The 16,721-nt window shown below is 36.6% G+C and overlaps 2 protein-coding genes across 2 annotated transcripts; one reads left to right on the forward strand and one right to left on the reverse strand.

The window, feature by feature from the left end:
- Positions 1-384: 384 nt before the first annotated feature.
- On the reverse strand, positions 385-15,804 carry LOC127702588 (glutathione S-transferase omega-1-like). Its single transcript, XM_052206858.1, has 5 exons — positions 15,624-15,804; positions 5,488-5,593; positions 3,726-3,945; positions 2,592-2,721; positions 385-1,569 (listed from the first exon to the last, which is right to left on the reverse strand). Exons 1-5 carry the CDS (start codon positions 15,751-15,753, stop codon positions 1,316-1,318), a joined length of 840 nt encoding a protein of 279 aa, XP_052062818.1. The 5' UTR covers positions 15,754-15,804; the 3' UTR covers positions 385-1,315.
- Positions 13,448-14,276, forward strand: LOC127702589 (uncharacterized). The gene has a single exon (XM_052206859.1). It carries the CDS (start codon positions 13,454-13,456, stop codon positions 14,246-14,248), a length of 795 nt encoding a protein of 264 aa, XP_052062819.1. The 5' UTR covers positions 13,448-13,453; the 3' UTR covers positions 14,249-14,276.
- Positions 15,805-16,721: the final 917 nt, after the last annotated feature.

Below are 16,721 nucleotides of genomic sequence, written 5' to 3' on the forward strand. Positions count from 1 at the left end.
CATGAAATCTTAAATAAGTATACTATAGAGCGCATCAATCCTCAGTTTTAATACAAAATCATGGACAAGTACATTTTGAGTTCAATATGTTCTACATTTATTTTTTTTCACCTTAAGTTTCATTTCTGCAAATGTGTTTATTAGTTTAATAAAAAATGACATCAAAGTACTATTTTTGTCAGGGAAGGGCCAATTCTAAATTGAATTGGTGGTCTGACACCTTTACAGGGCTGACAACATGATTATACATATTTGTAAAGGAAATCTGCCACGTTTTAAAAGTCGTATTTCAATATTTCAATTAATTATCAATCAGTTGTGTAACAAGTAAATATTATTCAGCGTAAAGATGTCTTAAAGTTATTCACACACGAACAAAGACACTAACATTTTGCTCAGTTTTATTGTCAATTAATTCAATAGCAATTCAAAGATGAATACTCTACAACACACATCTTCACACACACCTAGCCACACACACAAACACAACTATTTGAAACAACTGAATAAAAATACAAATACAAATAACAAACTTCAAATATATAATTAAAGTTGGCCTCTGATATATGTATATAAATATCTCCCTGTATAATTAATTACAAAGACCAGCAACTGAATCAAAATAACCAATGAAAAGAAATAATTATATAGGTTCACAACAACACATTATGTCAAGAAATTTCACGTTTCACTCTTTTCAATTTATTAATGTACTGGAAGAATGTTCACTGACAAGCTTGTAATAAGTTAAAATGGTTAGCTACAGTTATCACCAAAAATCTTTCTGGTAATAAATAGGTACACAATTTGTTAAGTATTCCATCAAAACTTTCATTCCCTCCCTAAATAAACTGTAAAAGGCTTCGTATTTACAATTTCTTGGAACCTATAGAGGTCAAGACAAAACAGCACATTTCCCACAAATGAATAGTAGGGGCATATTTATATGAACGAACTGTGAGGCACAATTGTCTTTGTTCTTGTAACAATCAACATTTAGTTGTCTGTTGTTTCTGTTATTTACATAACGATTATGTGCTTGTGTTGCGTTTTATTGTATGTCCGCAGCCCGGTCTTCACCGTTTCTCTAAGTTCAAATCAAGTCAAGGTTCATGTAGTTTGGCAAATGGTCATAATTTTTAATGGCAAGTATCCACCTAATGTGATTAAATCAATATGAATATACATGTATTTATGTTCTACTGCAACTTAACATAAATATATCATAATGTCCACAGACTGATCGTTATGATCAATCACAGTCATTATAAACAGGTTACACGATATAGGTACTGTACTTGAAATGTTGAGTGATTTATAAATTGCTTTGTAATATTCCATGGTCATACTCTGGACTTCCCTCTCGTAAGGTTTTAAAGAAATGTGCATGATGCTCAGGTTTCACGTATGTGTTTATGACAGCAGGTATTTCATACATGCGTTTCATCCAAGCAGCCAACCGTGGAAATCGATCTTTTGTAATATCCGTTTCCGGTGCCACAACAGCTATGACACTAATGCGTTCAAACCAAGGCCATATCATAAAATCCACCATATTTGGTTTTGCACCTGCATAAAAAATGAAAAATAAAAATAGCGATGTCATTGAACGCTCGTCTTAGAAACGGTTGTAGGGACTGATGTTTTACCAGGCGAATTTTGATTAATACGTTATCTATGCAGCAACAAATTTACCGCACAGTCAGTTCAGGTTTTGGGTCTGATACTGTTCGGACCCTGCTAATAACGTTTTAAGAATTTGTAGTCCGACGTTTACAGTATACGACGCAAGACCTGAACTGACACCAAACGAGCATACAAAAGTGTATATCGAAAGCGGTATCTATAGAAAAACACAAACGGATGATTTACCTTGACTATTATCGTCAAAGTGGTTTCCAATATTACAAACAAACATGTTTAAACAGTCAATAAATTAAGCACAGATAAATGTAACAGATTAGATACTAGTAGAAGAACTAACAAACTGTCATTTAAGTACTCACAGATGTCGATATTTATCAGTCCTGTCAGTACTTACTAGCAATTTTTACTAGGACTGACAATCTAAAAATAGATTTCAATGGCTCTGATAAACTCAAAATATATTCTGTGAAGTTTGATTTCTCACGTCATGTTGAGTAGATTTTATAAGTTTGACATGTCGTCATTTGCAATTTATTTCATATGATTTCATCTTCACTCATGTAAGTTTTTATCTGAGAATGCCCAGAGTACTATAATGAAATTACATATTACCATATGGATTACAATCAGTATACATGAGGATTATTCCAGAATAAAACCGGATGTATAGTGTGTCATGCATATACCTTAGCTTTGTCAATGATCTCACCACATATCAGACTGAATTACCGTATATGGGATTATTTTTGCGTCGGGTTTTGTTCGAGGTTTAGGTCTAAGGTGGCACAGTCCTTGAAATCTTCGCTGTGTTCATTATTCGCGTTTCATGTCATTGTACAATGCTTTAAACGAAAATATCTACCGCGAAAATACTGAGAGTTAGACACACGCAAAAAAAATCCGATATACGGGGGTATGTTATTTTGACTAGTCTTACATCTTACCTCCAAAAAAGTCTCCCCTTTTATCCAAGGCGTTTTCGTAACGTTGCATTTCACGTAAATATTTTTTCAAGGTAACAGGAAAGGTGTCATTAGCAAGCGATGCCGGAACCTCATAATATAATGCTATAACCTAGAACAATACAGAAAAAAAGTATCTTAATGAACAATATTCAATGTATGGTAAGGTGTGTGGTACACAACGTACACTTATATCAACAGGAACACTTAAAACAGCATGAACAGTTATGATAACACAAACACTTAAAACAATATTAACACTTTTAAAAACATGAACACTTATAACAACAGGAACACTTATAACGCCAAGAAAGCTTGTAACAACACGAACACTTAAAACAGGACACTTATAACAACAAGAATACCAATCACAACACAATCACGTATAACAACATAAACAATTTTAACAACATGAGCACGTACAACGACAGGAACACGTATAACAGGAAACTTATAACAACATGAACACTTCTAATAACATGCACATTTATAACAACAGTAACACTTAAAACAACACGAACACCTAAAATAACAAATTAAAACACTTCTAACAAAAAGAACATGTATAACGACAGAAACACTTGTTACAGAAGGGGCACTTATAACAGCAGGAACATTTGGAACAGCAATAACACTTATAACAAATTGAACACTTAAATTAATACGAAAACTTATAACAATGTAAACACCTATAACAATATAAACAATTATGATAACTTATGATAACACAAACAACATGGACACTTATAACAACAGGAACACTTATAACAACAGGAACATTTATAACAACAGGAACACTTATAATAACACAATCACTTATCAAAACACAAACGCTTTACACAACACTAACATTTATAAAAACACGAACAAATAATTATAACAACACAAACATGTTTAACAAAATAGCAACTCTGATACAACAACAAAAAGTTGAAGGAAAACTTATTATCTCGTTTTATGATATTTTAATTGTTTTTGTTCATCTGCATGGTGCAGTATTATGCAACAATTTAGCCAGAAGAATCGTCCATTGGTGTCTCCTGTAGATGCACAACTATATATCAGCTTATAAAGATGTTATTAAGAAGGATCTAGATATTTTTGACATTAAATTACCTTTGAAAAGGTTTCGGATAACATTTTATCTTCAGCCTTTTTAAAGGGGTCAGACGGAGTGAGTTTGGGTTCAGGGTACATCTCGTCAAGATAATCATTACAAACACTGGACTCGTACACGACTCGGCCATCTTTCTCCAGGATAGGTACCAGTCCAGCAGGGTATCTTTCACGTAACCACTTTGGCTTCTGCTTCAAGTTAATATTGACAAGTTCATGTCTGAAATGTAATAAGTATTTAAAAAACAATTTAAAAATAAAAATTGTAGCAGATCTTTTTTCATGAATAATATACATTGATATAGAACGCAATTTGAGCTGAAATGTGAAGTGCTTTTTCTGTACTGTCTTCTTCATCTTTGAGGCTTCTTTTAACCTTTATAGTCAGAAAAATTAGCAATTTACATGGTAAAGAAACATGTTTATAAATAAAGACCTTTTATTGACCTCTAAATATCTTTTTTATCATATTGTATTGCAGGATTGCTGCCTTATTGACATTTAACCCATCCATCATTTATTCGTGCAGTGTTTTATTTATCTATGTTAAATGTAATAGGTGGTATTTTATTTATCTAATTCTAGATTTTTATTTGTTAATCTGATGTGACCTGCTGAATAGTAATCTCATTGTCCTTTAACAGCAAACAGGGAATTAACTTATAGTCATACATCCTATCGATAGTTATATTTTGGCACTGTGCAAGGTCATGCATTTCGCAGACTGTTTCTGACGTCTATACACTAATTCCTTTGGATTTGTTTTAAACATTTAAGTCTGGTCGTAGATGGTTTATGTATTAGTTGAAATTGGGCTTTGAACTAGCTTTCAGGCAATACTGTGAATATCCTTGGATCAGTACTATTTGTCTTTAATCTTTTTGTTATTTTTTGTGGTGGTTATCAAGCCCTTCTCAAATGATTTTTTTTCGTATATTGCGTTACACCACTGTTCCTGGTGAGGGCCTTAGGAGAGGGTTGAGTGCTCAAAATATATCAAACCTCGCCAGATTTTTGTGTGTCTGTCCTAAGCCAGGAGTCAGTCTGATTGCTATTGGTTGGTGTTTGTCGTAATTCTATTTTCTTTTCACTTGTTTCACATTTTGTCATTCCAGTACCTTTCACAGCTTACTATGTTGTATGTGCTTACTTCATTATTGAAGGTCGTCTGGTGACGTGTAATTGTTTACATCTTTGTACTTTATAGTCTCATGGGTAATCATACCACATATCCTTATTTGCATATTGTATATATTTCATTCGAGTTATATTATACATACAAAAGATAACAGCAACTACCAAAAATATTGGACATTAACAAAGACCACACCAACCACTAACATCCAACTACTCCAAAAATATACATAATAACAAAGACAAACAACAAACGAGTAACACATGGTCCAGATACCCAGAGGACTAAGTACAGCCACAACATTTGGTGGGATTAAACCAGTTTTACGTACGCACGAGCCTCACTCTTTGCATGTCGTTAAAATAAAACACACAATAAAAAACCTGCACAGTTACCAACAGGATGACCACCAACTAGAACAAGGGAACAAAATCGGCACATTATTTGGAAAGCAGGATTAAACTGTGCCTGAATGAATCATTTAAGATTGCACAGCTTCATTCTTTAGAGATATACTATAAAATTTATGAAACTATTGCTTTTAAATCTATGATTTTAAATCTAAATCTACAAAGAATAATAATAGTGAAAAGGGAATGTTGTATTTTTTCATAACTTGGTACTTACGGTATTCCTTTGTATTGTAAAACTAGTCGAGTTCTCTGTGCAAAAGGACAAAATCTCATGCTGTAAATTCTCATCACACCAGGAGTAAGAGGTGGACATTTTGTGTCTGGAAGAAGATTTTATATGATAGTTCTAAATCAATACTAATATGATTTTTATAAGCAGTAGTAGTGACAGAAAAAAATATAGAATATTCAGATGAAGAAAAAGAGGTGATTAAGTCTTGACAGAATACAGGAACAATAAAAATACATATTTATACTTGGAGCATATTTTACATTATATTCACAGAATTTTTACAATGACCTGGGGATGAAAGGAGATCCAAAGTTAATATAAATGACCACAATACGATGCATGAAACTCAAAAATAACTTGGTATATATAGCATTTAAGAAAGAAAAGTAAGACCGTTAGGTTTTTTTTCATTACCCAAACCACTCTTCAAATGAATAATTTATTCTAAATAAAGAAATTCTCCTGTGAACTTTTCATCTATATAAAGCGGTACTCAGTTTTCAACCAGCGCATGCATATGAAATATAATACGTCTCACAGTTGATTCGTTATTCAAAAGCAGGCGTTTCCAATCGGTATTACCGTAATGGAAGGTTGGTCCATTCAAAGTTACTAAACCAGGGGTTAAGTTGAGTTGAAGTTATATCTTCTAAAGTTTAACGAATGTCATTGGTCGACCATTACTGAATATCAGTGAAAGACATGACCACAAACATGTTCCACACCATCCTGTTCAAAGTTATCGTCAAATACGAATAGCGGAGCTCGAGATTCTTTTAATTAGTTTCTATGCAGTCTTTTCGAAATTTGTATTATATCGGTAATGGGGTTACCCTACAAAACTGATTTTTTTTCGTATATTGCGTTACACCACTGTTCCTGGTGAGGGCCTTAGGAGAGGGTTGAGTGCTCAAAATATATCAAACCTCGCCAGATTTTTGTGTGTCTGTCCTAAGCCAGGAGTCAGTCTGATTGCTATTGGTTGGTGTTTGTCGTAATTCTATTTTCTTTTCACTTGTTTCACATTTTGTCATTCCAGTACCTTTCACAGCTTACTATGTTGTATGTGCTTACTTCATTATTGAAGGTCGTCTGGTGACGTGTAATTGTTTACATCTTTGTACTTTATAGTCTCATGGGTAATCATACCACATATCCTTATTTGCATATTGTATATATTACCTCAACTAGAAAAATGAGAAAAAGATTGGCAGATGGCATTCCATACACACGTGTCCATACACAGAACTGTACCGCCATACAAATCTGCAAGAAACGCAACCTGATCAAGTTTATAGACTCTTCATAGTCTTACCCTTGAAAGTGTCCCATGTGGAAAGTACTTGGCGTTTACATCAGCAATGATCTGTCGTGGTGAGAGCACATCAACCAGACAACGAAAGCCATAAGATCAGTTGGATTCCTGCTCGGGAATCTCAGGAATTGTCCCAATGCCGTAAAGAGTCAGGCTTACTCAACTTTAGTGAGGCATTTTCTCGAGTATGACAACTCTGTCTGGGATCTCTACCAGCAACAGCAAATCCAACAACTAGGAAATGTACAACGTCAGGTTGCTCGATTTGTCACAAGGGATTAAAACACTAGGAATCCTGTCTGTGTCACACACATGATTCAAAAACTAGGTTGGAAACCACTAGAGGGACACAGGAGAGCCAAAAACAGAGTAGTAATGTTCTACAAAATCGTGAACAGTGTTGTAGAAGTTCCTGTCCACCACCTGCTCCGCTTCCTCAACACCAGGTACCGTGGTTCAATTGTAAACAGTATGATGTATCAGACAGATAAGAACTGTAATGTTTATTGGTTGTTAAGGTAACAAACAAGAAGAATCTTGTTGTATACATGCATATTTCACGCAGAAGGAAGCATTGTGTGGATTTAGACGTTTCGCGGGAAAGTCAGTGGTTGAGTCCAAGGGTATGGTGGTGTTTGAGAGGGATTCTTGTGTTCGGTATCGGGAACATTTAGAGAACACCCCTATCCAGTAAATAGTGTATTCGCCTTGGAGTATATAAGGGGGTGAGGAATACAATTCGGGTTCTGTCGATATTCTTACAAAAGAAGACCAGCTTACAATAGTGAGTACGTTACATAGCTGTAAGTTAGATAGGAGGACAACTTGTACTGGGGACAACTTGTACTGGGTACAAGTTGGTCTAACATTGAAAGTTGGTAGAGCAGACTGTCCCACTCGGAGGACAGACTGCAACAATCCGCATTGTTTGTTAGTGACAGTCTGTCCCACTCGGAGGACAAGCTGTACCAGCCCAGACTGTCTGGTAGCAACATACTGTACCAGCCCGCACTGTCTTATATATAGTGACAGATAGTCCCACTCGGAGGACAAGCTGTACCAGCCCAGACTGTCTGGTAGCAACATACTATACCAGCCCGCACTGTCTTGTATATAGTGACAGATAGTCCCACTTGGAGGACAGGCTGTTTAATATTATATTGGTGTATATATAATTGTTTTATTGTTCATTGTTACTTTGGATCGGCAAATAGCTAGTGTATATATTTTGGTTCATTGTGCATAAGATAGATAGTAATAGCTTTTAGTATTGCCGTATTGTTTGGACAGCTTGGATCCAAGTATTTACTGGAACGTACGTTTACGATATAAACGCCTGGTTACACGTTACATATTTGGTGGCTAGCGGTTGGGATTCAAGTTGTCTATCACATAGTATTTGATTGATTGATTTTCATTATCGATTGTCAGTTGACATGAATATTTATTTAAAAGATTAAAGTAAATCAACCGTGAGGCATAGTTATAGTTCACGGCTGAGTTGTAACACGAGTGTTTGATATAATAAAATATTACAACACCATAATTGTTTTGTTTAGATTACTCTATACTGCAATAAATATGTCAAATATTGACGATCAGATTGCTGAAATTAGTAGGCAAATACAGTCGCTTAGTGAAAGCACAATACAACATGGACAAGGTTTTATATCTTCTACACCTAGAGATCAGGGTGTACGTCCAAAGGTTGTTGAAAACAGAGAACATGATTCAGGCGTAGTGACGACAGGGCCGTCTCTATCAACACCTGTTGGACTGGCCGTTGGTGATACACTGCCTTTGCCAGATAGGGATATCATAACAAATCCTCACTTGAATAATAGAAAATCCATTGGGCAAGACAAATATCAAAATATTAATCCTAAGCAGGAATTAACAAAAAATCAAAGCACTGCTCATACTGTAAGCTCTGGTTCAAATGATGTTAAAATCAAACCTTCAAAATATGATGGCATTACTCCTTGGATGGATTATTTATCACACTTTGAGATGTGTGCCCTTGTTAATATGTGGTCTGAACATCAAAAAGGTTTGTACTTGGCCGTGTCACTGATTGGACAGGCCCAAGCAGTCCTGGGTGATTTACCAAAGGAAAAGAGACAAATATTTTCAGACCTAGTATATGCACTGGAGGAACGCTTTGCTCCATCCAGTCAAACGGAACTTTATCGTGTTCAGTTCAAAGAACGACGACAGAAAGCAAGTGAAACTCTACCGGAGTTAGGTCAGTCAGTTAGACGACTGTCTAATCTGGCATACCCGACTGCCCCATTAGAATTAAGAGACACGCTCGCCAAGGAACAATTTTTAGACGCATTAGTAGACTCTGAAATGAGACTGAGAATTAAACAGTCTCGTCCTAAAGGTCTCAATGATGCTATACGGTTGGCTGTTGAGCTTGAAGCTTATAACAAAGCTGAGAGTAGAACAATGAAAAGTCTTGGTCACTTACGACAGACTACGAGTGACGAACGGACAGAAGCATCTAACAGTCCGGATACCGTTGTATCAATGGAGAATATGGCGACATGGATGCAGACGATTGAGAATAATTTACAGTCTTTAACGAAAGACATGATGACGCTTAAAGATTTAAACTCCCAAAGAAAGTTCCAACCACGTGGGGAGACCAATAATACTCAAAACAACAGAAAAAGGGGTGGTCCTTGTTTTAGTTGTGGTAAAATAGGACACTTTGCAAGAAATTGTCCCAACAATATTAAGAAACAAAGTACTCGGGGAGGATATACGAAAGGACCTGATACGGACGGATCGGTCAAGACACTGAAGTCTGGAGATAAGGCTGCAAATAAAGATAAAGGCGCTGTCATTTCAGCATCAGAAGATGCAGGAATGTTTGTCGAGTTACTCATTCACGATATACTAGTCAAGTTTGTGGTAGATACTGGAGCTACACTAACTCTAGTTTCTACAAAAGTGTATGATCTAATTCCTGACTTGTATAGGCCACATCTGAGTGCAACTAAGTCACAAATTAAGTCCGCATGTGGAAACTATTTGAACCTTAGAGGTAAAGGCAATTTTAAACTTGATTTTGGTACAGAAAGGTTTACTTCAGAGGCCGTAGTAACCGAACTACAAGTAGATGGCATTCTGGGTTTGGACTTTATGAAGAAAAACAAGTGTCTGGTTGATGTGTCTGAAAACATATTTCACATCGATAACCTTAGTGTTCCCTTAATTTTTCAAGGTACATTAGGATGTTTCAGAGTGGTTTCTACAGAATCTGTTACGATACCAGCTCGATCAGAGATAGTAGTTTCTGGGAAAGTTTGCTTGACAGAAGGTCAGACATTGCCAACAAATGATGTTTTAGTAGAAGCTAGTGAAAATAAAGGGAAAGATTACATTTTGACGGCACGTTCCTTAGTCAAATCAAATAACAGTATACCAGTCAGACTCATGAACGTAGAAAACGAGGCTAAGACTATATTTCCGGGCACAACTATTGCACAGATGTGTGAAATCAGCCACGTAGCAAAATCTTTGCCCTCTCATAATGACGGACAAAACAAAAAGGAGTTTAGATCAGATTTGCATGATCTTTTGAACAGAACATCTGACAAATTATCAAGGTCAGAAAAACAGAAGGTCAAACGTTTGGTGCAAGAATATGAAAGTCTGTTTGCTGAAACAGATTCAGACTTAGGTAAGACTAGTTTAGTCAAACATGAAATAGAAACTGGTAATGCTAGGCCATTCAAAGAACCTCCTCGCCGCACACCTTTTCATTTATCTAAAGTTGTCAATGACAATATAGATAAAATGTTAGAAAATAAGGTTATAGAACCTTCTCACAGCCCATGGGCTGCGGGGATAGTTTTGGTTAGGAAAAAGGACGACACATACCGTTTTTGTGTGGATTACAGGAAACTGAATAGCGTGACTATCAATAAAGACGCATATCCACTGCCTAGAATAGATGAATCACTTGACCATCTTGCAGGCAACAGCTGGTTTAGTACTCTAGATTGTTGCTCTGGATATTGGCAAGTTGAACTGGCAGAGAAAGATAAACATAAGACGGCATTTGCAACAAGAAAAGGGTTGTTTCAGTTTAAGGTAATGCCGTTTGGGTTGTGCTGTGCTGCACAAACGTTTGAGCGTTTAATGGAAACTGTTTTAGCAGGGCTCCAATGGGAGATATGTCTAGTATATCTAGATGACATTATTATATTTGGCAAGACATTAGACGATATGTTGGTTAATTTAAGGACAGTTTTTGACAGATTAAAATCAGCAGGCTTAAAGCTTAAGGCTAAAAAGTGTAACCTGTGTGTTACCATGGTTCGTTATCTAGGGCATATAATTTCAGAAGATGGAATAGCCACTGATCCTGAGAAAATTAAGGTTGTACAAAATTGGCCTGTTCCAACAAACCCTACTGAAGTTCGTTCATTTTTAGGTCTGTGCAGCTATTATAGAAAGTTCATCAAAAACTTTGCCTCGATTGCTAAATGTCTGCATGTTTTGACTGAAAAAGGCAAACGGTTTGAATGGATATCTGATTGTCAGCATGCATTTGATCTACTTAAAATAAAGTTGACAAACGCCCCAATATTAACACATCCTGATTTTAACAAGGAGTTCATCTTAGATACAGATGCTAGCAATGTCGCATTAGGGGGTGTCCTATCACAACGTCATGACGACGGTAAGGAAAAGGTTATAGCATATGCCAGTCGCTCCATGTCTAAATCGGAGCGTAGATATTGTGTGACACGCAAAGAGTTGCTAGCTGTGGTATACTTTGTGAAGTATTTTAAACCATATTTATATGGGAGAAAATTTACGATCAGAACGGATCATAGCTCGCTTCGGTGGTTGCTGAATTTCAAAAATCCAGAAGGTCAAGTGGCTAGATGGATTGAGACACTGAGTGCTTATGATATGCACATTCAGCATCGACCAGGTACCCAGCACAGGAATGCTGACGCACTAAGTCGTATTCCCTGTAAACAATGTGGGTATACGTCAGACTGGCAGTCAAAAATGAGCAGTGATTGTCCCAAGACTGAAGAAAGTCAGGTTAAAATAGTTACTAGTCAGATGCCTGACCATGATAGAGACTTGACGTTGACAGATATACAATCAAACGACCCAGACCTTAAACAAGTTAAGCAGTGGCTGACAGATGGTCAAAGGCCACTTTACAATGAGGTATCCGGTAAAGGTTTCTTTATAAGGTCATTATGGAGTCAGTTTAATAGTTTAGAACTTCAAGATGATTTAGTATTCAGACACTTTGACGACAACGAACGGAAAGTTGTGAAATTGCAAGCTGTAATTCCATTGTCTGAACGAAAACAGGTTTTACACTACTGTCATGATGCAAAGTATGCAGGTCACTTAGGTATGCGTAAGACTCTAGAGAAAATACGCCTGTCTTACTATTGGCCAGGTTTGCAAGCTGACGTTAGGGCATATGTCGCTGGTTGCGATAAGTGTGCTATGAGGAAAACCCCAACGAAAAAGAAACGTGCTCCAATGGCCATAGTAGAGACAAGTAGTCCTATGGAAAGGTTAGCTACTGATATTCTTGGGGAACTTCCGGAAACTGAAAATGGCAATCGGTATATCTTAGTTGTTTCAGACTACTATACTAAATGGACAGAGTCATTCCCTATGCCCAATATGGAAGCAAGTACTGTTGTCAAAATAATTGTAGAGGAGGTAATAGCTCGATTCGGAGTTCCGTCCTGGATTCACTCTGACCAGGGACGACAATATGAAAGTAGATTGTTTCAAGAGGTTTGTAAAGTACTTGATATCAAGAAAACCAGGACTACACCCTATCATCCTCAATCGGATGGTATGGTAGAAAGATTCAACAAGACATTAGTGACAATGCTTAGTGCATATGTCCAAGAACATCAAAGAGATTGGGATAAGTATATCCCCTTTGTTATGATGGCATATAGGGCATCCGAACATGAAACAACTGGACAGACTCCAAACCGACTCATGTTTGGTAGGGAAAGTACAACTCCGTTAGATATATTGTATGAGATGCCGCCATCTATTAAAGGTATACCACAACATAAATGGGCTTGGGAACTAAAAGAAAGATTGGAGGATGCACATTCTTTTGTTAGGCAAAGAATGCCAGGAGAAATGAGGAGACAAAAGAGGTATCATGATCTCAAATTATCATATGAAAGTTTTAGATCGGGAGATCAAGTATATGTCTACTTCCCTGTAAGGAAAACGGGAAAATCTCCAAAACTGACTAGTTTTTGGAGAGGACCTTTCACAATTTTAGAGAAAAGCGGTGACCTTACATATAAGATTGGCTGTGGTGTCCGAGGGACTCCGCAGATCATTCATGTGGATAGGATAAAACTCAAACACAAGCAGGTGTTGAGAGGGGAAATGTATGAAGACATTGATAATCCCCAAGTAACAGAACCACGTGAAATTGATATATTTGATAATGTCATAGATCAGGATGACAGAATGAGTATAGAAGAAGAAAGTGGTCGTCGTGAAAGAAAAAGACCAGTCTGGATGGCTGATTATATACTTGATTAAGTTTTAGTTTATTGTTGTATATAGATTCAATATTTGTTGTTTTATATTTGCAGAATCAAGATGGCAAAAACAAAAATTACAATAAGAAAAAAAGAACAGTGGAAATGTGGTTTTTGTCCCACTTCATTTGACTGTAAAGATGAAAGAGATAATTATCTGGCTTCTTGTGCAAATGAAAGATTGTTTTGTACTGAAGGTGGCTGTTTCTACCATACAGACAAGTCAAAGAACTTACTGAGACACATGAAAACTAAACATCAGAAAGACGATGATAGTGATAGTGACAAAGAGGCAAATACTAGTAAGAGTAAAGACCTGCTCAGCGGTTCATCAGAGTCCGAGTCTGAGGATGAATGGAAAAGACAGGATCCAGGAGACATTCTTGGACAGGACAGTGATGAAAGTGCACACCGTGATAAAGAAGAAGAGAAGGATACAGGATTAAAAGAGACCGAAAACAAGAAAGATGACTACATGGTGACAATTAAACCAGATGAAAGAACTGTTGTTTGTAACACAGAATTGGGTCGGATAATCAGACAAAAGACTACTCCTCGGCTTCCAGGAGTGAGAGGTACTTTTGTTGGAAGACTGGGACCAGAGATTTTTGCAGTTGGTAATAAGAGTACCGATGCAAAAGGATTACCAGTGGACAACCCAGACAAAGGGGAAAGTAAAGTCAATGAGAAGGAAAATATTGCTCTCTGTTCAACATGTAGGAAAAGGAAAGTGAATTTAGTTTCGTGTGGTATTCAAACAGACTCGTTGTTGTATACGAGAACTGTAAAAACTGAAACAACCTATCGAGAAGGTCCAAAGAAGATCCGTATAGTGGAAGTTAAAGAAGCCATCTAAAGCTTTTCAGATATTGAGTGGACATATTTCAAACCAAAGATATTGGCTAAATAAAGTATTATTTATTATATTTTAGTATTATTTAATCATGCGGGACGCATGTAGATTGAGGCGTGGGTTATGTAATGTTTATTGGTTGTTAAGGTAACAAACAAGAAGAATCTTGTTGTATACATGCATATTTCACGCAGAAGGAAGCATTGTGTGGATTTAGACGTTTGGCGGGAAAGTCAGTGGTTGGGTCCAAGGGTATGGGGGTGTTTGAGAGGGATTCTTGTGTTCGGTATCGGGAACATTTAGAGAACACCCCTATCCAGTAAATAGTGTATTCGCCCTGGAGTATATAAGGGGGTGAGGAATACAATTCGGGTTCTGTCGATATTCTTACAAAAGAAGACCAGCTTACAATAGTGAGTACGTTACATAGCTGTAAGTTAGATAGGAGGACAACTTGTACTGGGGACAACTTGTACTGGGTACAAGTTGGTCTAACATTGAAAGTTGGTAGAGCAGACTGTCCCACTCGGAGGACAGACTGCAACAATCCGCATTGTTTGTTAGTGACAGTCTGTCCCACTCGGAGGACAAGCTGTACCAGCCCAGACTGTCTGGTAGCAACATACTGTACCAGCCCGCACTGTCTTATATATAGTGACAGATAGTCCCACTCGGAGGACAAGCTGTACCAGCCCAGACTGTCTGGTAGCAACATACTATACCAGCCCGCACTGTCTTGTATATAGTGACAGATAGTCCCACTTGGAGGACAGGCTGTTTAATATTATATTGGTGTATATATAATTGTTTTATTGTTCATTGTTACTTTGGATCGGCAAATAGCTAGTGTATATATTTTGGTTCATTGTGCATAAGATAGATAGTAATAGCTTTTAGTATTGCCGTATTGTTTGGACAGCTTGGATCCAAGTATTTACTGGAACGTACGTTTACGATATAAACGCCTGGTTACACGTTACAGAACCAAACTTGAGTCAACGACTGTTTCAATATTCATTTATACCTGCTACCATCATATCTTGGAATACCATAATCCAGATATCCGAGCTTCCCCGTCTGTGGAACATTTACGCTATTCACACAACTAATATAGAGCACCTTACATTTGTTAACTGTACACACAAACTTTATTTTTAAAACTGTACACAACTGAGAGTTTTTAGCTATTCCACCACGCTGGTGTTTCTACGCTCAAAATGAGTCCACTCCTAGACGAGAAGATCGATAGATAGCGATACAGACTTACTTACAGCAACAATATTGTTGTGAGATGAAATTTGCAGTGTAAAATCGACAGACTCATCCACTACATCAGTACATGACTTCCGTTTGGCTGGAAAAATAACACAAATCTTACCTTTTCCTAGCGAAAATGGAAATAGATCCTTTTCTAATGGTGACGATGAGCTTCTTCGGCTAGCCATTATTTGAAATAAAAGTTTATGTGGCCGTACCAACGTCCTAGAGTAAAATGTTGAGGAATGCATATGTCACAAAAAATGTTGACATATTATCAATAGAGCATTATGTAGAACGTTGGAGATTAATATGTAGGACGTTCGTATAGTGGTGATTATGTCCCTTTGTTCGATATCACAAATACAGTAAAAAGACAATAATTTGTTCAAATAGAAGATGGTTTACCCCAAATTCACAAGTTTATTAACAGAATTGCACACAAAGATAACCATGATCTATTAAGCTTGTTTCCCACGGGGAGCCAAGAATGATCAAGAATTATTAGAAAGACTATCAAAATCTCAAAGAGGGAGGCAAGGGGTTTAACTGTTATGCTGTTTTGGGGCAATTTAATTCTTTGTTATCTGTTATTCTGAAAATATATTTGCTGTTAGCTGTTATTGGCTTATTCCTTGATAGCTGTTATTAGACTATCATTTTTTTTGTTATCTGTTATTGTGAGAATGTATTTGCTGTTAACTGTTATTGGAAATTGGAATGTTAGCATTTTGGCAGCCAATTTTTGGTAGAAATTGAAAATCATTCAGCATTTGGTTCTTGCCGCTGGTAATATGGTAGTCCCTCATCTGGAGAGGGATTCTAGTAACATTCACACCATTTAAACATATTAAAATCAGTCGGGTCCAGGGCAATTTCAGTATATCTTATTGTAATCCTTTGTAATAAATTCCATTTTCTATGAACATGTATTTAGAGTTTCCTAGAATTCAGGTTTACTCAATGGATAATTATTTTTTGTTATGAAATTCAATACTTTTTTTCGGCATTTTTTTTGTGCTTTTAAAGAAACTTGCAAATGCTTGTAATAAATTAGTGTGTGTATTCTTAGAAAAGAATCACAGAGCTGAGTCTGTGTTCCGTATTTTATAAAATTTATACAATAAGAAACACAGACTCGGCCCTGTTTAAAAAGGTGTTTCTGTTAAGGTCGTATGGACCTAGGCCGATTATCATCATGTATCCCTGACCATATGTT

Source organism: Mytilus californianus, unplaced genomic scaffold (assembly GCF_021869535.1).
Source record: "Mytilus californianus isolate M0D057914Y unplaced genomic scaffold, xbMytCali1.0.p SCAF_5, whole genome shotgun sequence".
Lineage (NCBI taxonomy): Eukaryota > Metazoa > Mollusca > Bivalvia > Mytilida > Mytilidae > Mytilus > Mytilus californianus.